Raw genomic sequence first — 21,707 nt, forward strand, 5'->3', positions numbered from 1 at the left:
TCTTTTTGTAAGCTACCCTCCTTTATTTTAGGGATAGGAACAAGCCAGATGCTCGTTAGCACAGACTCGCTGCCTTGTTTTGCAGTAAAGGCAGCAACTTCCCAGTGGAGACTTGAGGGTGAGTTCTAATTACTGGTTTGTCATGTCCACGGGACAAGGAGCTGTAGAGCCTTTGATTCATTAGATCTAACTTTCCTAGGGCCCCTTTGCCCTTAATTGATTAAGTACCTCCTCTGAGTGTTCTCAATATCTAAATCCTAGTACAGAGCACAGCGAAAATATTGATTTGTTTCGGCAGCTAGATCAGGAGAAAATTCCCCATTCTGCAAATGGAGGGTTAGATGGCAGTGACCCCACTGGAGGCCGGTGCAGGCTCCAGGTGCTGCTGGATGTGGATTGAAAACACCTCTAGCGTCATGCACCATGGTGTTTGAAGTTGCACAGCAAAGGTAGGTTTTCGAGTATCTGTCTTGATAGGGGTTTCATTCTAGCCTGAAAGCATAATTCAAAGAAATAGGGAATTTACATTCTGGGTAGTTTTGTTTGAGTTTATTTAAAGGACTGAAACACACACAATTCTCATAATAGCTCTTGCTACTGATGTGTTGATGGTACTGACAAAGAGAGAACTCAGACCAGATGGTTTCCAAACAGAGGGACCACCTGGCTTGTTGGCAATGCCAACATAATCCTGTTTCTCAAATAGCTGTATCCTCACTTCTGTGGGAATGTCTGAGGTGGTGTGCTCATAAGCTCAGGCAGCGCAGTATTCCAAAGTCAGGACTGTTCGGTGATGTGACAATGCTGGTGCTACCCTCACCCTGAGCCATTTCCCATTGAGAATACTCTTCAGGTCTCATTTTTCTTCTTTCTCCTTGTAACTGTACACACCCCTTCTCCTTCATTTCCATATTATAAAGCAGAAAACAAAAACACAACCCCCAATCCAAAAAAAAAAAAAAAAAAAAAAAAAAAAAAGCAAACAACAACAATACCCCAAACCATTGTTGGGGTCTGTGGGTCTATTACTTCTTTGCTGGCAGTACTAGTTTTGGATGGTAACTAGTAAACCTCAGTTTCCTATATTAGGATTTTGGCTTGCGTGAGACACAAAATTCAATCCTTATTACCTCAAAACCAAAAAGTAATAACATGTAGGAAATAAATCACAAGGTCTAAGCAGCAGTGCACTTTCTAGGCTTTCTGAGATACTGGGGATCTGTGGCCATCAAGACAGGACCTGGAAATGCATCTAACTTGGTGGGTTCCCAGCAGTGGCTAGCTGAGCTATAGATCTTTCCAGAGATTTACTCCTTAGAATATCAGCTGCCAGAATGAGAGACACCCCAGAATGAGACACACCCTCTGTCCTGTGCATCTTCATAATCAGGCCTTCCAGTCTTGGTGCCTTGAACTAGCGAAGCATGATGGATGGTCTTTGAGTGAGTCCTTGGATAGTGAAGTAGGCCATGAAGAAAGTGGTGATTCCTAAGAGACCCTGGATAGATGGAGTGAAGGCATAGGAGACAGGTTTTAGGTGGACCTCAAATAGGTTTTCATGTATAAAAAAAATGAAAATAGGACTTTCATAGAGATTTTTTTTTTAAGACTAAGCAAGATGGCTTGTCAAGTTCCAGTATAATGGCTACTACTTTCAAGTAGTTAAATAACAGTCACTACAACACAGAAGGGTGATCGATCTCATGTTAGCACCTTGACACTGATACTAACCAACATGAAACTTTAACCATTATCTAATGAGCCAAGAGACCACAATTCTTCAGCATTTTAAGTATGCTTAATCATTTTCCCCTGTGGAAGGGCAACACGAGTGTGCTATTCCTAGTTTAACACACAATTTTTAACTTAGCTGTCAGATGTTTTTAGATTCATATTATAAACAAATTTTGATTTTAAAAAATTAGTCTTAAATCTTTTTCACTAAAATGTTCTCGGAGCTCCATCTGTGTGGTTAAACTGCCCACATGGCCGATTCCTAACACAATGTACACTGTACACATGAAGAATAATTATTTTCAAATAGTTTTTCTTCGAATTAGTTTTCATTTGTATTCTTATGTGTGTTTTTTTGGAAACACAGAAGCATGCTCTCCCATTGACTACAGTTCACGTTTGTCTGATGGCGCATGCATGTTTAAGATGGCTGTTGGGAACATTGTTAATGACATTCCCAGTCTTTTAGGAGTAAAAGAGAGGAATAGATGTCACTTTCATCAGCTGTGACATTCTGAGACTCAGGACAGACTCTTCCTTAGAAGAGCTTGTATGATTTCAGCTGTTTGTGTACTTTTGCCTGGTTTCTTGCTTACTCTGGTCTCTTCATCATGGTTGGACTATGGCTTGTGTTTTAAGTTACTCACGTCTTGATTAGCAATTTCCTAAACTGGAAACTGCTCATCTCCCAGGCCTTTATAGCTCAGAGTAGATAGATACTTAAGAATGTTTCGGGTTGCAGTTTCTTATTCTGTCCTTCGTTTATCCATACATCGTAAACTCACAGTCCAAATGGTTTTTAGTAACATTCTATGCTGTGTGTGAATTAACTCTTGGTATTTAAAGCTCACAATCATGTGGCTATCTAAGGTGAAAGTGACTGTCTACAGAGCTAAGATCTGTGTCCAGAAGCCAAAACTCAAGTGTTGCCTATATTATTAAATTCTACTTATTAAGTTCTTGGTTAAAAACATGGATTGTGTATGTTAATGGGACCCGTCTCCTTCACACGTGTTAGTGTGCTTGTTTGTTTGTTCATGTGCTTTGAAGCACCAGTCTCACCAATACTGTACTTTGGGCATTGACACCCCACAGCTGCTTGGCATTGATTGGACAGGTGGATGATCTCTGCCTTCTGCAGTAACATGGCAGAGAGATGTTTGTGGTGAAGTAGGCGGGTTACACTCTGCGTGAGTCTCCTTGTCGTTTTGTGACCCCACCAGATCTACTGCAGGTAACGAAGGAGCTGAATTTTACGATCTACAGCCCGTCTGACTTCTCGTCCCCTAAGATCTGCTCAGTGGGTCTCAAGCCCATCCCTGCTTGTGCACAGAACATCGCTATACATCATTTGTGTTCAGTTTAACACTTCCCAATTCAGAATTTAAAAATTTGAAAGCAAATTGGGAAATAATGTCATTGAAGTTGCCAGAAGGGTAGAACTTCTGCCCGTTGCTGGATTCATGACACCAGGCTTCCATTTTCTATAGAACGAGCCAAAACTCACACCTGCCAGAGTTTACCTGAGACGATGTGTAATGAACATTTCACTTTGTGTTTCCTGTCATTATTTATTTATATTTTGGAGGGAAGAGGAAGAGGATGGAGGCAGTTAGCTGTAGATGGCATAATACCAACAAATGGCTACATATGTCACCTGAATGTTTATCCACCAGAATGGGGTAAACCTTTGTTTGTGGGAATGGTATACTCCACGCTTTTTCACATATTACCTGCTGGCATACCTGTCTGGTCTATACTCCTGCAGTATGTATGTAAAGTGACCAGTACAGAGCCTGGAACATAGCAGAAATCACCATCTCATTTAACTTACACTTAAAGGGGCCGTCAGTATTTTATTGCAATCCTCCTTGTTTTGTACTCGAGGAAGCAGTCTCAGAGAGGTAAAGTATCCTGCCTAAGGTCACACAGCTAGTAAGAGATGCAGCTGGAGCCAAGATGCTCTCCATGGCTGGGTTTCTTCTACTAAGCTCTCACACATAGTCAAGTATATGATCATTATAGAGCTGATACAGATATTAATTGAAATATTATATGTATTTAGATCATCATATGTTTAGATCACTTGTTTTTTTAGTAAAATATCGTCTTCCCTTTTGAAAAATGAGACTCCTGAGTCTGATAAAGTTGGATGTCAGTATATGGAGACCTGAAAAATCGGTGAATATCTCAAAGTGTCTCTATGATGCTATAAACGGTTAATTTGAAGCTGAGAATTCATGAAAATTACTTCTAATGAATTTTTATTATGTTTAGAAAAGGTAATTATAACTTTAGTTTTATTTAATTAATCATACACTTACAAATTATGGGATAATTTATAAAAAGCAAATTTACCTTTGAACTCAATTCACTGACTCAGTATTTGTTGAAATTAACTTCACCTTCAATCGGCTTTTTCTTTGTAGTGTTTAATTCCCATAGAGCATTGTAGGTGAGCCAGTGTTTTGCATTTTAGGCTTTTTAAAAAAAACAAGACAAGGACCAAATAGTGATCAATCGTGAAGTGGTTATTAAGCCTCTAATGTATGCCCAGCGCCACGCAGAAGCAGCATATGGCCCGCATCCACTAGCACCTGAGTTCACTGAGGTGCACAAGTTAGTACCTAGCTGAGGACACTTTGCAAATCAAACTCAAGAGTTGTGCAGGCAGCTTTATGATGCTATATCCCTTGCAATCTTCCCTTGAGAAGAATGTGATGCATTTATTTTTTTCTGGGAAGGTGGTGAGATTGGCCATTGATCTCATTGTATCCGAAACGACACCATAAGCAGAGAAACATCAGTCAGCAGTAAATATGCCCATAGGCTTTAGCCTTCTATTAAGCATATTCTTACAAGCTGCTTTAAGGCTAAACTACCTTCTCCTTCTGCTTGCCCTTCTGCCCTGGCCCTTTGTGATACACCCCTGGGTCTCCTTGAACGTCTGCTCTTTCTCATTAGCTCATGTTTGGAATCTCCTCTATACAGCACCCTCTTGTGCTCTTGATTTCTTTCTCCTGCTCTTATAGCTTGAGTGTCTGCTGTTAGTGAAACATTTCCATTAAGACGAAGGAACTTAGAGTGACTTTCTGTACTAGGAGGCTCACTAGCTAGATCATGTCTTTCGATAATAAGGGAATTCACACTTACCAATCTTCATTTTTCTGTGCATGATTTTTATTTTGTGTCCAGGTATAAAGTGTAAGTACCTGCATTTTAAGTATATGTGCACAAACATACACATGTGTGACCATGAACACATCTGTGCATGCATCTGTATCCATATATCTATACAGGTAAACACTCGGAATGCCAACAAATGGATAGGCAAACACAGAATATCAATATTGAAGAGAACGTTATATTTAAAATGACATTTTAAGTTATTTTGCAAAAGCAATACTAAAAACTCAAATGACCAGTTGTGTGAATTTTTACATTTGACATTAGAATTGCAGTATCTCTGTGTGTGCATGTGCCTTTACATGTGTGTTCCCGTGTGTTGGGACATACTTATAGTTCTAGTACTTAAGAGGCTGAGACAGAGGATTATGAGCTAACAGACTAGCTTGTGCTATATAGCAAGATGCTGTCTGAAAAAAAGTGCAATTTTTTTCAAAGTGTCATTAGTTAGTGTTAAATGAATAAGAAGGAGAAAAGAAAGCTGCATGACAAGCATCCCCTGTCCCCCTGCCCCAGGGACAGCAAATATTCTTTCTGACCTCAGGCTGCCATTTTGCCTTGGCCTACTTATCTTCTTGGCCTTCTTGTCCCATTTAACGAGACTGCACAGCTGTCTGGTAGCTCTCCAGAAGGCAAGGTCCTGAAGCGGGACCCAGAACTCCGCCTCGTCCTGCGACCTCAGGTCAGCTTGATGGTGGAGGACCACCGGTGAGGCGGTCCCCACACTGCCTGACCTCCTGTGCCCCTTGCTTCCCTCCTGTTCCTCTCCAGAGGGAGAGGCTGTTTGAATGAAAGTCTATTGTGGTGCAGCTCTGATGCTCTTCCTTGGGCATCCTGTCTCAAGGGAAAGACAAGCCAGTATCCTCTGGACATGCGCGTCATCATCCCGCACCCACTTGTTCCTCTGCTCTTTCTCACTTCCGTTCTTATTGCTAAGCAGCCTGTCGTCTGGAAGGCTCTGCTCAGAGGTGGATGTATGACTTTGCTCCCAACCCCTGCAGGACTTACTGAAAACTGTCCGGGGTCTCCTCTTTCAATTGTGTGAGGCCAGCGTTTCTGACGCCGCCCACGCTGCTGTCTTCCATCTCTTCCTTGTGGATTCTTCCACTCTTTATCGCTCGTTTGACTTACATGGCATCTGCTTCATCTCTGCCTGGTAACCCGCTCTGTGAGGGTAGGGATTGTTGCCTCCTCTTTAAGGTGTTGTTTCCACACCTGGAACAACTCTTGACTGAGCGAGTGAGTAAATAAGTAAACTCTCAAGGGGAAAAGTCCGGAGAATGCCACTCCTTTGGAGGCCATTGTTGTGTGTGGAATCCTCAGGAAACACTGTTTTTGAGAAACAGTTGAGGAGACAAAAGACCTGACATGCAAGTTTATAGCCAACGCTAAGCACACGTGAAGAAAAGGCTTCTTTTCTTCTCTTTTCTTTTCTTGCATTGCTGGGTCAAAGGCATCCTATATGAGTCTTAATAAATACCAGACCCAATGTGTCAAGGAAAGTAATTCACAAGCATACAGTTATTTTCCAAATCTGATGTGTGTGTTCAGCGGAAGGTCCTAGCTTTTACTCCTCATGTCCCTCTGGCAGATGCTGGCCCACGTAGAGCCATTTTTATTTCCCGTTTGTGAGACAACCCGTGCGCTGATCTCTAGGTTTCATTTTCCTTGGCTTTCCTCTTTTGCTAAAGCATTTGCTGAACCACTCCCATGAGCCTCTGCAGGTGCTCCATAGCTGGGTAGGATGCAAGAGGGTAGGAGTGTGGAAAAGACTGAGCTGACTAATGGTTTTTTGGCTCCCTGGATATAGTAAACAAATACTGGGTGGTCGGCGCTTGAGTGGGTGTTGAGAGTGTACCACACCATTAGAAAGGAAGAAATAGCTTCTAAAACACTGAGAACCATTTACAGAGGAGATCGCACACTTTCCAAACAAGTCACTTGAGTAGGCAGGCCCAAAGCAAACTATTTGTAGGTGTCTCGCGAACGTCTTGAGAACTGCTAGATGCTACTCAGTTCCAAAGTTACAGTTCCAGTATTCGGTATATTTTCTCTTTTCTTTTTTTTTCCTCTGGAAATCAGTCCTTAAAACAAACAGCAGAAAGAATAAAGTACAGTACTTTTTCATAAGCTGGCTTCAGGGACAGAAGGAGGGGACTGGTAGACTGGTCTCCCTGGAAGATTGCCATGTTTTTTGTGACCATTGCCTTGTGGTTTTTTCCTGCTTCCATTATCTTCCGACCCCATCTCTCGCTGTGCTTACTGACCAGCCTCCCTTGACAGACTGAGACTGTGCCTTGGGCCTGTGTATGTCCTGATGTGTGCTGGAGGCCTTCATGGATACCGGGGGAGTGAGGTTAGAGGGCCAAGCCCAGTCAGCATTTTCTCTGCCATAAAAATATAACCATTTATTAGATCATTTATTTATTGCAGTAGCTAAAGTAAAGGTCTTAAGACTTAGGAATTTAGGGAGGATATTAGGGAAGTATGGAGAGAAAATGAGATATTCCTAAGCTGAAATTGATGAATTTCCAAAATTTTTCTATTTGTTTTTTTTTTTTTAATCAAAGCTTTATTTATTTTTTTCTTTTAAGTTCATCTGGTCACAGAAAATCTTCCAGTAGCCTCAAGGCTAATGACCCTTGACAGAACTGAGCCTATAAATAAGGGTATATTACTCAGGGAAAGACCTCTGTATATCCTGCTAAGAGGACTTTCAACCCTATTCAGGGTCCACATTTGCGACAAACCCGTATTTTTATGAGCTGCTATGATAATTTAACTGTTAACTTGCGGATCTTAGTTCTGAATGCAATATGGGGATTGTATGGACTATGGGCATGTGTTTTCAGGGTTCTTGATATTTGGGCATAAAAACGAGAACATAGGAATGTGAGCAGTAACAAAACAAGCATTAGGTGATGTTATAAACAGTCACAGGAGACAGATTTTTAACAGAAAACAGACTTAAGATTTGTCTGTGGCTGTGCCATCCTCCAGGATACTGTAATATTAGCCTCATTAAAAGGAAGCCTATTGCTCTTACTTGCTTGAGTGCTGCGATTGGACCCAGGCTTCGGCCTTGCAAGGTAGACTGCATCCCAGTCCCCTCCCAACAGCAGATGATCTGCAAATCTTGGTCCTCCTGCCTTCCTTTCTGAATGCTTGGATTTTAGGGTTGTGCCTCCACACAAACATCTATATGCACACAGCATACCAAGGGTCAGTGTGAGAAGATTTCGGGTCCTGAGGTGTGGCCTTCTTTATGAATATTTTTATAAGCATTTATCTATTAGACATCTGCCGGCACGGCCCTGTGTAATCGTGCCCATTTGCTTTGCTGTACGCTGCAGAAGGAAACTCCATACAGGCTGGCTGGTTCATGGCCCTCCTACTCAGCACAGCCCAGGCTCCAAGTACTGCTTTTTCACTGTCATGATGGACCTGGAACTGCATGTATACTCCTTAAATATAACATTGGACAAACACACACTTACCAGTCTTCCTCTTTCTTGTCAGGTCAAGTACAAGAGAGATTTTGAAGAAAGCAAAGGCAGGGGCTTCAGCATCGTCACAGACACCCCTGAGCTGCAGAGGCTGAAGAGGACCCAGGAGCAGATCAGTAACGTAGGTGCCCTTTGTCTTGATGATGAGGTGGTCCTGCTGTGTGTCTCTGGGTGGAAATGTGAGACTGTGTGTGGAGCATAGCTGCTGCTGAGTGTATTCTGTCTCCTCATAAGGCATGCCAACTTCACCCGTTAAATCTCAACTCTCCGGTCTCATCATCTGTCTACAGCCTAGCAGCTATAATTTGGTCAAGACTGAATGTTTGTAATGGAAAATTCTGACATTTTTCTTCATGTAGATAATCATATAAAGTTAATATATAATTTAGGTATAATCAAAAATATGGTCTTTTCTAATTGTGTTCATACTTTGTGTATCTGTTGATCCTGTGCTACATCTAATTTAGAAATAAACATTTGTTTACGTAGTTATTTTCTACTTGAAAACCCACATCTTTTTAGTAATATGTTTTCTAGAATAATGAAAATTGGAATAGAAAGAAGTCCAATGGACAATACAATGTTAATTTAGCATTTGGTAAAGGTAAATAATCAGTTCATTCTTATTTTTTTTTTGTAATTCATATATGTGATTCTATTTCTTCTAATGTATTTTGTGGAATGTGTCAAAATGCTTTTTTTTTTTTTTTTTTGCAAAGGAGTGTACTTAATGTTAGATATCCAGACTGTAAATTAAAAACTGTGTATGGTATAGCAGACATGCAAAACTGCTACCACAATCATGAGATTGTGGATGTCACTTGTCACAGAAATCTGACAGGTATATCACAGTTATTATGTAATAAAGCCCTAATTTCCAGGAAATGTTTATCATTAGCAGAGACATTTAGATTTACTGCTACTGGGCCATGGTCATGAGCTACATGCATATATATGTATATCTACACAGATGTACATATACATACACTATTTGTAGATAGAGTTTACTATGTAATTTGAGGAGATGCTATTTGTTAAAAATTTAGGAATGGAAATATTTGGTGTTTAAAATGTTATTGCAAGGCCAGGAAGAGGCCTCTCTTTTTATCACATTCTCTGTGGTTTACCTATTGTTTGGTCTTTATGTGGACATTCTCTATTAGAGTTTTTTTTTTTTCTTTATTTATTTAAAGAGACAGAGTCAACTTTTAGGAGCTGAAGGTATCCACCCTGTCCCACGGTTTTACTTATGACTTTTTAGATTGCCAATAATGAATAATAAAGACAATTACCTTCACTGTTCTCTCCATTCATCCTTTCCTCAAATCAAAAAAACATTCTTACTTTACAAATACAAACCAGAGATGCTCTTCAGTGATAGTTCTGCTCAGAGTTTTATAATGTTATACCAGCTGCAGTTTCCAATGCTCAACTAGCATAGAAATTTATTTCTCAAAGAACTAAGCAGCTCTACTTAAGACCATCCATGTGAAGGATAACACGGGAGTAACAGTTCACTCAAAGGTAAGCCTTTTCATTTGTATTCAAATTAAGTCAATATTCATATGTAATTAGATAATAACTCATAGTCTTTACCCAACTTTATCATTAGCAGGGTACACTTTATATTCAATGCCAGAGGTCATTTGCAGATCCATTCTTAACTATGCAAACACCCTTAAGATGCAGGTATGTATTAATCTATAATTATCATGTTCCTAGCAATCTATACAAAACAGCAATAGGATATAGCCTTGAGATAGACCATAGCCAGTTTTAAAAGCATCTTATTTAGACCACACCTAAACCACTCCTCTTTTGCTTTCTCTTGGTGTTAGGTCCCATAGGAATCACAGTAGTATAGTTCATTTAGCAATGTTGTGGCCTATCAATGCTTGGATTATAGTAAAGAAAAGATTTCTGTTAAGACTACTCCTGAAGAAGGAGAGCTACAAAGTATTCTGAGGTTTGGTGAACTTTTTAGTCATTTATATCACCATGACCTCATGGAATTTCCCATTCTGTACTGGGTTTTCCATATTACTCCAGGGTCTCTTGCCATAAGAAACCTGACTTGATTTGAAAAGTACCATGTTGGTTTTTCTAATTCTCTAGACCATTTCAATATAAAGGCACTGAATAATACTATGAAGAACCCATGCTGATATTTTTGAGTGTGACCTGCATTATTTTTGCTTTGAGAGGAAGAAGTGAGCTAGGATCTAAACCCTATAACCTTTCTGCTAGAGATGGTTGGGTGGAACTCACCCTGATGATTAGAAGAGATGAGATTTGTGAGCCAAGTCTTATTTTAGAATCATGGTGATGGAGGGACCCACGTGATCATTATAGTCTATATTTTTCTTTTTAATCTACTTTATAAAATATATTTCCAGTTCATTTTGCCTTTGGATATTTAGTGGCTCTTTCTAAGCTACTGTTAATCCCCTTTGGACTGAGAAATGTATAAAGACGTGAAGCTGTGAATTTAATAACTCCTAGGTGTTTGGGGTAATATGTTATGGATGAGTGGGCATTTTTGATTGCTTGTGTCTGTGTCTGTCACTGTTATGAAAATTTTTTTCAGATACTCTCATGTTCATTTGTCTAGGAATTGAAGTCATTTGGAAATAGCCATTCAGTCTGCAAATGTTACAGGGGTGTGGATAAAGCAGAACCCTAAATCTTACATTTCGTATAATAAAAGAAGTAAATGTAGGTTAGCCCTGCCTTCTTTATTTTGGTACCATAATGACCACATAGTGAACACAGAGATGCATTAAGGGCTAGCATCTAAAGCGCTTCTTCTACACTCCTCAGGACAGCTGCAGAAAGGAAAAAAGAGGCGGGTTTTGGAATTTCCTTCCCCATCGGAAAGAAGCAGAACTCAACTTTTAAAATAAAGCTCACATTTTCCCCGGTGATGTTCCAGATGATGTCTTCATTTAATTTGAGACATTCATATCAGAGGGTGTTTGACTGGTTGGGCTGAGAGATGGGTTTTTTATGGGAAGCTAGGATAGTCAGATGAAAAGTTTAATAGTGGACAATGTTTACAAGTTCAGGTTTTGTTTCAAGTCTATGTGCAATAGCATACAAGTAGCAAAGTTTGTGGGAAGTTTGTTGGAGGATCTCTGGGTTCTATGGGATTTCCCAATTAAGCCACTCACGTTTCCTATGCCTTCTTTGACCCTCCAATTCCTTATACATCTTTTGTATGTTTATTATTCATAGTTTAGGAAGGTACACACACAGAGGTAAATCTAGGAATATATGCCTATGGGGAACATTAAAACATCTTCAGTCTTGTCTGTATACCTCTAGCGTATCACAGCTCTTGTTTCGGGTGGTTCCCACACTCCAACCTCTGAATAGGGTCAGCAGTCAAGGCACCTGCAACAGGGTAGCAAGGGAGCACGCTCCATATTGCAAGGGCTCAGTGTGGCCTGCCAGAGATGACAGATGTCTTTCCCTGTGCCCGCTTAAGCACACGTGGGGGCGACATTTTCAATTAACTCACAGTGGGGAGATAGATGGGGAAACAAAATGGTAACATCAAACCCCAAGAGGTTTTTACAGCTTTAACGGCATAGATAAGCACTGTTTTCTAATTCATCATAGGTGGAAGACCAGTATCATAGGAAGAAGAGAGAAGAAGAAAGCCATGAGAGAATCCCAGGCTTTCCTTGACTGATGGAAAGAGTAAGTGTACTCTGATCAGACCTGCCTGAGTTTGTGCCTGTTCTGGCTACACAGTAGGAATAGTGTCGTGGTCTTTACACAACTGCCCACCAGAATATTTCTTTTACTCCGTCTATAACCTTGATTATGTATCCTGGTCCCAACTATATTGTTTTTGCTACCACTTGCAATCTGCCATACCTATTCATAAGAAAAGCTTGCTTGCTTTGCAAGCAAAGCTAAGATCAAAAGCTGTCTGTAATTTGATACTGAAATGTAATTAATTCTAACTCTTTTGATATAGCCACATAAATTTTCATTGGCTTAGAATGTAAAATAAATTATATGCCCATTAATAAACTCACAAGGACACTGCTGATTTAGTTCCCCGAGACTTTATGAGTTAGCTGCAGAAATATTGGATTATTGGAACTAAATAATTGAATACAATGTCTACGGACTATTAAAAGATTTGATTCAAAGTTAAGCTGAATGTAAGGGTGAGTGTGAGAGTGCAGGGATGATTATCTAGGGATTTGGTCTCTGTTTGTAATTTAAATAAATCATTCTGACAGAGACTGACTGGAACCATGTTCAGCTGCTGACAGTGTAAAATTGAGTTGTATGGTGGACAGAAGACAAGCAGTCAGGAGAAATCCCCAAAGGTAAAATTTGTTATGTAATTGGGTCAACTCATGCATGAGAAATGCGTGCTAATTGTAAACTGGTGGCAAAATTATCCTGTAGGAGGCAATTAGGTCTTATATGAATCCAAACAACTGACTTGGGGGAACTTGCTCTTTTTTTTTGTTGTTGTTTTGTTTTTGTTTTTTGGTTTGGTACATAGCAAACACAGAAGTTGTTTTGAAAAGGAGAGAAAGATAAAGATTAGAAAGTCATGCTACATGCAAATGCCTTTGTTTTGTTAAATTTGTTAAATCCTAATACAAGCAATATAACTTGCATCATTAAGTAGAAACTTACACAAAAGCTCCTGATTTTAAGTAATTCGCTACACTGTGTGGTATGTCAGAAGATGGGATGGTATTTTATTATAATCCATCATGGCTTTATGAACATAATCAATAAGTTATGAAGTTGATGGCTAAGGTACAAGTCCTGGAAGGCTTGTATTTTTAGGGTGAACCCTTAGGCTGCTTCAATGTTCTGAATTTCACCTCCAGCTCATCTCAGCTGGTAACCCTGATATAATCCAATGGAACAGTGGAGAAGTCGCATGCTTTCTGAAGGCAGGGATCAAGTATGCCAAAGAAAGAGACGGGACAACAGCATATATTTTCTTATAATGTCTAACACATGTTCATGAATAGTTCATGGGTTTCGGAACACTTTGACACACCGTTTAATTAGACCCTCTGAACAACCTCTCTCCTCAGGGAAGGGATTTCTATAAGGAATACTTATATGTTTCCTGTGAAAAAATATATGGGAAATTACCTTTGGCCTCTTCTTTCCCATTGTGGTGTCCCTCACGCCTGGCTGTGCCTTATATTTCTGTGGAGGGCAGGACTTCAAAGGCTGATCTCTGCCTCCTGTACCCAATTTTTAGCCACAGCCACTTAAAGAAACAAATATTTCTCAGACAAGTAATCACTTGTGCATGTCAAGAACTGGGGTTCTTGCTAACTCACCTGCCTTGAGGGGACCTTTGCGAAGCGCCACCAGAATATGGGAACCTGCACCTGGACTTCCACTTGGACACCCATTAAGAATCTAGAGGTGTTCTTTGGAGGTGCTGCTCTGGGAAAGAAAATCTGTCTCCCCATTACCTGGTTTCCAGTCTCCACATCAGCTCCTTCACCTTTTCCCTTTGAAGCACCTCATGCTATCTTAAATACCATCATCAGATGAATCTTGCTAAAATATCTGCTTCATCAAGATCTTGCTTGTGGCCCATGAAATAAAACCCCCTTTCTCCCTGTCCTTAGAGCAGGATGAAGTCTGCTCTCCTCTGCCCTTTGTGGACTCTAATGGCCTTTCACAATCACCCTGGACTATTTCCTGCTCTCCTCTGCCCTTTATGGGCTCTAATGACCTTTCACAACCACCCTGAACTATTTTCACCCTTATCTTCCACTCCTTGTCAACACCGCTTGCCCCCTTTTTTTTTAGGCCCGGACTTGACATCTGTTCTGGACTTTGCTGTGAGTCATTCTTCCTGTTTCAGCCAATTTGACACCTCTGGGAAATGAGTACCAACCGGTTAGTGATCTTCCTCTCCTCTGGAATCCTTGTGCGCTTTGAGGAGGGTTATACTTATTTTCTATTGTCATTTCCCATGTTATAGTCCACCTTCCGGTTGTAATCACTATCTTATGCATCTTATAGTTTTACTTCTTTAACTTTAAGAGACTGGAGATTGTCTACTCCTTCAGTCAGTATTCTTTAATCTCTGAATGCAGTGTAGCGCACTGTCTCCTCTGTCTAGAACCTGCCCCTGTTTTTTATTCTGCAGTAGAATCTTGTTTTCACTCTGTTCCAGGTTGTTTGCCACATGATTTTTTTTTTTTTTTTTTTGCAAATTATTTCTAAAACACACATTTGATTGTGTCATGGTCTCTTTTAGAATCTTTCCACATATCCCTACTGCCCTTAGGATATAATGTAAATACTTTGCATGGAAAACAAGGGCTATTCATGGTTTGCGGAGAGCTGAGACTTGAAGCTTTGGTGTCCCTCTTGTCTCTGAGCCCTGTGTACTTTTCCTTCCTTCCTTCCTTCCTTCCTTCCTTCCTTCCTTCCTTCCTTCCTTTCTTCCTTCCTGCCTTCTGTCTTTCCTTAATTAGTTTACTTTACATCCTAACCACAGTTCCACAGTGTCCCCTCCCCCCTCTGCTCTCAACCCCCTGCCCTCCGCATTGTCCCATTCACTCCTCCTCCCTTTCCCTTCAGAAGAGGGCAGGCCTCCCCATGGATATCAACCAGCCTTGGCATATCAAGTTGCAGTAAGGTCAGCTTCATCCTCAAACTTTTCCCATTCACACTAGAGGAGCCACCTAGTATGGGGAAAGGGTTCCAAAGGTAGGGAAAAAAGCCAGCCCCTGTTCCTGCTGTCAGAAGTCCCACATGAAGATCAAGCTACACAACTTTTACATGTGTGCAGAGGGTGTAGGTTAGTTCCATTCATGCTGCCCGGTTGGCTGTTCAGTCTCTGTGGGTCCCTTTGGGGCCAGGATAATTGTTTCTGTAGGTTTTCTAGTGGGGTCCTTGAACCCCTTGACTCCTTCAAACCTTTCTTTTTATTTCTGCAGGATTCCCCAAGCTCCACCTAATGTGTGGCTGTGGGTCTCTGCATCTGTCTCCATCAGCTGCTGAGTGAATCCTCTCAGTTGTACTAGGCAATGGAAACTTCTGGAAATCTATGAGGGTAACCTAGCAACAGGGGATATGGAGCCTGGATTGGGAATCTCCTATATTTGGCAAGGCTTCCAGTAGAGGAACTGGAAAATCAACCCAGCCTACAATTTGTCCTGCCTAAAAGATGTGCAGGAGTAAAGATGGAGCAGAATGTGAGGGAACAGCCTGTCAATGACTGGTCCAGCTTGACACCAATGCCATGAAAGGGAGGCTACCCTGACATTGTTAATGATACTCTGCTATACTTGCTGGACGGTCTCTTTGTTCTTGACCTCACTTTCTGTCTTTCTATTCTTGCCATGTGTTTTTATGGGTCCATTGGCATTTCTTCCTCCTCAGTTCCACATTAGACTGTAAAAAGGTGTGATCCAGCACAGTGATGGACTGGAGAACAAAGGAATTGCCACACACCTCCTCAACCCACTTCTGTCTTGAGCCAATTTAACTTTCTATCTACTTTTCATGGCTCATAAAACCTTTCTTAGGATAAATGTCACAGGAAAGGAAGGGACTAATAAATATAAGATTTCTGGTGGCCCAGTTAGTACATGGTATGACCCCTTCCCAATAAATGTTTACTGAATAGCCACATGAGACAATAATTTGTAAAAATACATAGTAATGTATTTTGTGTCTTCTTATTAAAATCCCACTCTAGAAGGGTCTTTAGTTTTAGAAATCACTGATTTTTTTTCATTCATTAAAAAAAATAATTTACTTGATAATGCCTAGATTTTCTTGTGTGGTAACTTCTACAGTTTTATAGAATAATTGTAACAATACTTCCTCAGTAAAGTATGGTTTATGGCTTCCTACTATGTTACGTTAAAATGTAAGTATCTTAAAAATACTCCTGTTCTAGACCATATAGTCATAATATTTAAAAAAGTAAAAATAAACATAAAAATGTTATTAAGACGTATAAAAACTGCTTCTGTTTTGAATTAGCTTTCTCGGTACTCTGGTAGAGCACCTGGCAGAAGTGAGGGAGGGCAGAAGAATTTGTTCTGCTCGGAGAATATAGTTCATATGGTGGAGAAGGCAGAGGCAAGAAGCTGAGGTCAAGGTGATGGAAACTTACAGCACAGTCTTCTTCAGAGCTTGACAATTTAAGAAATAGAGAGCCCTAGTCAGAACCAGAGTGTCTGTTACCTTCAAGGGATGCCCTTATTGGTGTATGTATGCTAGCTAGACACCATGTCCCCAAATATTTATAACCTGCCATAGTGGTATAAATATGTGTGGCCCCTAGAGATTCCTGCGTTTGAATGCTTGGCCGTAAGGAGTGGCACTATTAGGAGGTGTGGCCTTGTTGGAGGAAGTATGTAATTTCCTAATTGGGTTTTGAGGCCCCCTGTGCTCAGGCTTTGCCTAGTGTGAAAGATAGTCTTCTCCTGGCTACCTTCAAATCAAGATATAGAACTCTTGGCCTCTCCAACACCAAGTCTGCCTGCATGATACTGTGTTTTCTGCCATTATGATAATGGACTGAATCTGCGAAATTGAAATCCAGCTTCAATTAGGTGTTTGCCTTTATAAGAGTTGCTGAGGTCAGTCTCTTTAGAGCAATCAAAACCTAACTAAGACACCTTTCGAAATAGCATCATCAGTTGGGAGCTCAAGTATTCAACCACAGGAATGAACATTTCACATTCAGACCTTACTAAGTCTATATTGCAAATACCACTGGTTGGGTGCTTAATACAACCAAGAGTTTTTTCATGCATCTAGAGCCAGGCCACCTTAGGTTGAGGTTGAGGGGAGTTGGGTTCTCCTGAGAACTTTCTTCCCAGGTTGCAAACCATCACTTGTACCCTTCTCCAGTCTTTTCCTTTCTTTGCTATGCAGGCCATTTAAAACAAACAAACAAACAAAACAATGGGGTTGAGACTCCACCCTTATGACTTTATTTAACTTTGGCTTAAGTTCTTAAAAACTAGATACCAAATACAGTCACAGTAGTGGTTAGATCTTTACTGTATGAATATATTCAGGGGTGGCAGGGAGATGTACAATTCCATCTCTGAAAACACTAAGACATAGTCTATATATGCTACAGGGAAGATATGAACTAATAAATGATGTGCACTCTGTAAAGGAATTTTGTAAAACTCTGAAGCAGGATACAATTGTAAACTACTTTTATAAGCCAGCTTGGTCAGTAGCCTTAGAAGACACAACTTCTACTGCTACCACTTCAGACAACTTCTGATGATATTAACAGAAGAGAAGCTAACATACAGTCATAAATATGTTTTGAAACTTTCTGGGTTTGGTTAAATTTTTATAGCTCAAAATTTAGACTGTGTGTGTATTTGACTTTCAGGTAAGCTTGGGCTAATGTGAATATAAGCAAGAGGAGAGGAGAGAGACCATAGGAAGGAAAGCTTCTTACACTGTGGGGTGCCTAATCAAGACTCCATTTGAGGAAATATCTTCATTTCTAGGGCATGATACAATTTCAAACTCATATCACATCTGAATTTTCTTCCTGATTTTATTGTATATTGTGGGACATATTTCACAGCAGGAGGATCTTAACTGTTAAGGAAAAACTAGAAGTCTTATATAAGTACTTGTGGACTATCATTAATAGTTATGCTATGTAATTATGACTTTGGTGGATTTGGGGAGGTATGTTTAAATCTTGTCCTTTTAGCAAATAAGAGTGACACTCAAATGTTACTTTATCTTATTAGAAAAATCATAATTCAAGGGAGCCTTATTACAAAGATTTGATTTAAAACCAATTAGTACTTCAAGGTCGGTAGGCAAGCACAATTAAAGAACAAGCTAGATTTGGAAGTTAAGGGATGTGCATGTGTGTCAATATAATTATATGTATCATGTTCATCATGATATTTTATTTTCCTAGAGAAACTATATTGTGGAAATTTTACTTCTTGACCTTTGAATTGAGAATTGAGCAGAGGCTCCACAAAGCCATAGGTTCTTAAAATAGAAATTTAGAGATTTTAGGTTTTCAAGTAGAATTGTATTCTTTCCATAGAAAAGGTTTAGAAGGTATCCCTGGTGACCATGATAGAAAAAAAGACACAGCTGCCAGATTCTGCTCAATTCAAAGGATAGCAAGAAATAAACTATCATTTTTGGCTTGTATGCATTGTTTCCTTGATTTTTCTTTCACGGTTATGTTGACTGTAACAAAGTTGACTTCTTAAAAAATAATATCCACCAATCTGTTTTAATCTGATTATCTTCAGTTTTGTGTTATTACATTGCTAGAATTACAGAAGTGTTCAAAGTTATCTGTGTTTAGCAAGCTATACAAAAGAATATAGACTTAGAAAGAAGAGTAAAGGTCTCCAAAATAATCTTTCTCTTCTTCCTCTTCAAGCCTTGCCCTTTCATTTTCTTCTTTTCCACCTTTCTTCTCCTCCCCCTTCCCTTTTTAGTGTTGGGGATGAACCCTAGGGCACTGGGCAAGCTAATGGAGCATGTGACCACTGAGTTAAACCCCAGATCCTCATTTACTATTTTGGATACTGAGAACTGGTTTCTTCTAAAATGGCATACATAGTTGTCTTTATGTAGTTGGGTTTAGTTTGGCTGTGCTGTGGATCTAGAACCAGGGTCTCTGGTGCAGGCTAACCTCAGATTTCTGGATTCAAGTGATCTACTTCACCCTGTTGAGTGACTGAGACTATTTGCATGTTCTGTTGGACCTGGTTTCAATTTTAACCTTAAATCTTTTAAAATTGTGTTTTGTGTATAAAAATAAGGTAGAAATAAAAGTTGTATTTCCAAGTATCTTACTTGAGTACACGTGTTCAGTAAATGCTGGCTGTGAACATCATTACACCAGGCCTTGTGGATTTAGAAGAGAGTAGCAACTCTGTGTTTGCCTTTCATCTTCACAATGGAACACGTGGAGCCATCTGGTATGGTTTTAGCAAAGATGGTGGGTCTAGTCAATCAGGTATGAAATATCAAAAGCAGGAAAAGGAAGGGTAACATTTTAAAGGTTGGGATAATCAACATATACATGTTAGGTGCAGGAGAGATCTTGTTACCAAATTGTGGGTTGAGGCAAGCTTGCTGACAGGGCCACTGTATTTTCAAACCACTTTGAGGACTTACTAACTTGAACATTTAAAAATGTCTCCTGTGAGCAGACAGTTAGGAGAAAAGGAATCTGAGAGCTAAAATAGGCATGACCCTTGATCTCAGCAAGCTTGTAGCTTAGCCTCTGAAAGGCTAGAAAGCAATTGTCATAGCAACACTTAGATTAGATTAGATTAGGTTAGATTAGCTAACATAGCTAGTTTCCTAGCTGTGATTGATGCTGGACAGAGGGAGATACTATGTTAATATCAGAAAAATAATTATTCTGTATTCGAAAGATGATTAAATAGAACTTTTGACCTTACTATTTTAAAAAGAATTTAAAGGGGATTTTACTGAGGGGCTGAGGAGATGGCTCAGTGGGCTATTGATGTGCAAATGTGAGGACCTGAGTTCAAATCCTCACAATCCTTATAAAAGCTGGGTGTAGTTACACATGGCTGTAACTGCAGTACTGTGGGCTGTGGAGAGAAGGCGACTGCTGCGGTTTTCTGGCTGCTAGCCTAGCTCCGAGTTCAGTGACAGCTTCTGTCTCAAAGGGGTATAGTGCATAGATCAGCAGCTCAAAGTCCTCCGGTGCCCTCTGCTCGTAAATGGCCTACAGACCCACAAACACACACACACACACACACACACACACACACACACACACACACACACAGAGAGAGAGAGAGAGAGAGAGAGAGAGAGAGTTCCCTGAGTGATCTTCACTGTTGGCAAAGTAGCAGGTGCTGTTTATCATGCTCTCTCATTGTTCTGCATCTATTTTCTCAATTCCCCGTTTACCTGTCAGCATGGGTTTCTAAAAATATCCAGAATTAAATCAAACCATCTAAATTGCTTAGCAGGAGTATAGAATGGGAAATGTAGATTTGTTCCACAAAACAAAATGCATCTTTTAGCCAAATCATACCATTATCTATAAAACGGCCCAAATGTTTAATGTTGGAGAAGAATTCTTCAATTAATCAATTAATGATGGCTAAGATAACATAATAATATATTTTCACATATAAAAATATCCCACCTATGCTCCCTCTGCTTTTGTGCCTATGAAAAATTTGAAGAGTCAAAGGCATAATTGTGTATATTTTTTCATTTTTTTCCTTATTTTCTCCTGTCTGTAGGGTGGTACTTTTAAAATTTGAGTTTTTCACAGTAAGATTGAGGACTTTTTGCCCTTTAAAGACACTTTTGTAACTGAACAAGCTGTCTCTGTGTAGATGCTGTGCTTTCTCTGCGTGCGTGGAGTGCATGCGTGTGTTTGAACAGAGCGCTGATGCCGGAGATGTCAGCGTCCGTTTCTGCCTTCGGTGTTCTTGGCCCAGTCTGTGCTGACAACAAACCACTGGGACATCCCCTCGGTGCTTTGGGGTCTTTTCCTGCCAAATACTGTTCTCTTGCAAGATTAAATGGCTGAATCAGTGTGGCCTGAATCTTGATCCTGCTGAGAATATTAAGGCTCCCGCGGGTTGGAATACAGATTGGCTGGCGAGAGCTCTGCTGGAGAAATAAACTGAGTTTCTCTAAATGAATCTAACAACTGCTGTGAACCTTTGTGTGTCCTGAGCATGAGTGTACATGCTGGTGGTTAACCATTACTGCCCCCACTTTCTCCTACAGTGGCTGCAGTCCACCCCTGTGCACCGATTGTAAATACTTTCATAACTTTATTTCACATCCCCTTTCTGCCAGATAAGCTATTGGAGATATTAAATTGCTAAGTGCTCTGAGGGGTAAGTCCCTATTTACTCTCTTTCTGGGAGAGGGGCAGTCATATTCTAGTGTGCTTACAGAATAAAAGACCATGGTTTCACTGACGGGATTCAGCCAGCAACGTCACCGGTTACTTAGAGTAGATGGATCAACATCTCACATTCTAATCACAAGCTCTACGAAAAGACTAAGCACGAGGCAGGGCTGACACTGAAGTTATTTACAGAACTCCTAAACTTGAGTCCATTACTTTTTATGCTTTGAAGGTTAGACTAAAATTTAAAAAAATTAAAAAAAAAATCTAAATTCTGCAGAGAACCCCAGTGTTTCAGGAAAGGAATAAACTTAAAGATGATCGAGAATGATGAGCTACCGTAAAGTATGAACACACACACTAATATGAAATGAGGGTGTGCTGGC

General features: G+C 40.1%; 1 protein-coding gene across 2 annotated transcripts in view; it reads left to right on the plus strand.

Annotated features, from left to right (window-relative positions):
- Positions 1-21,707, plus strand: part of NEBL (nebulette) — a gene marked incomplete at its 3' end in the record, with an annotated part of 357,458 nt that overhangs the window by 179,934 nt on the left and 155,817 nt on the right. For both annotated transcript variants that reach the window (XM_080918599.1, XM_080918600.1), the window contains exon 4: positions 8,440-8,547. In XM_080918599.1, coding sequence (XP_080774725.1) covers positions 8,440-8,547 — 108 coding nt within the window. The remainder of the gene's footprint in view (positions 1-8,439; positions 8,548-21,707) is intronic.

Source organism: Micromys minutus (genome assembly GCF_963924665.1).
Source record: "Micromys minutus genome assembly, chromosome: 6".
Lineage (NCBI taxonomy): Eukaryota > Metazoa > Chordata > Mammalia > Rodentia > Muridae > Micromys > Micromys minutus.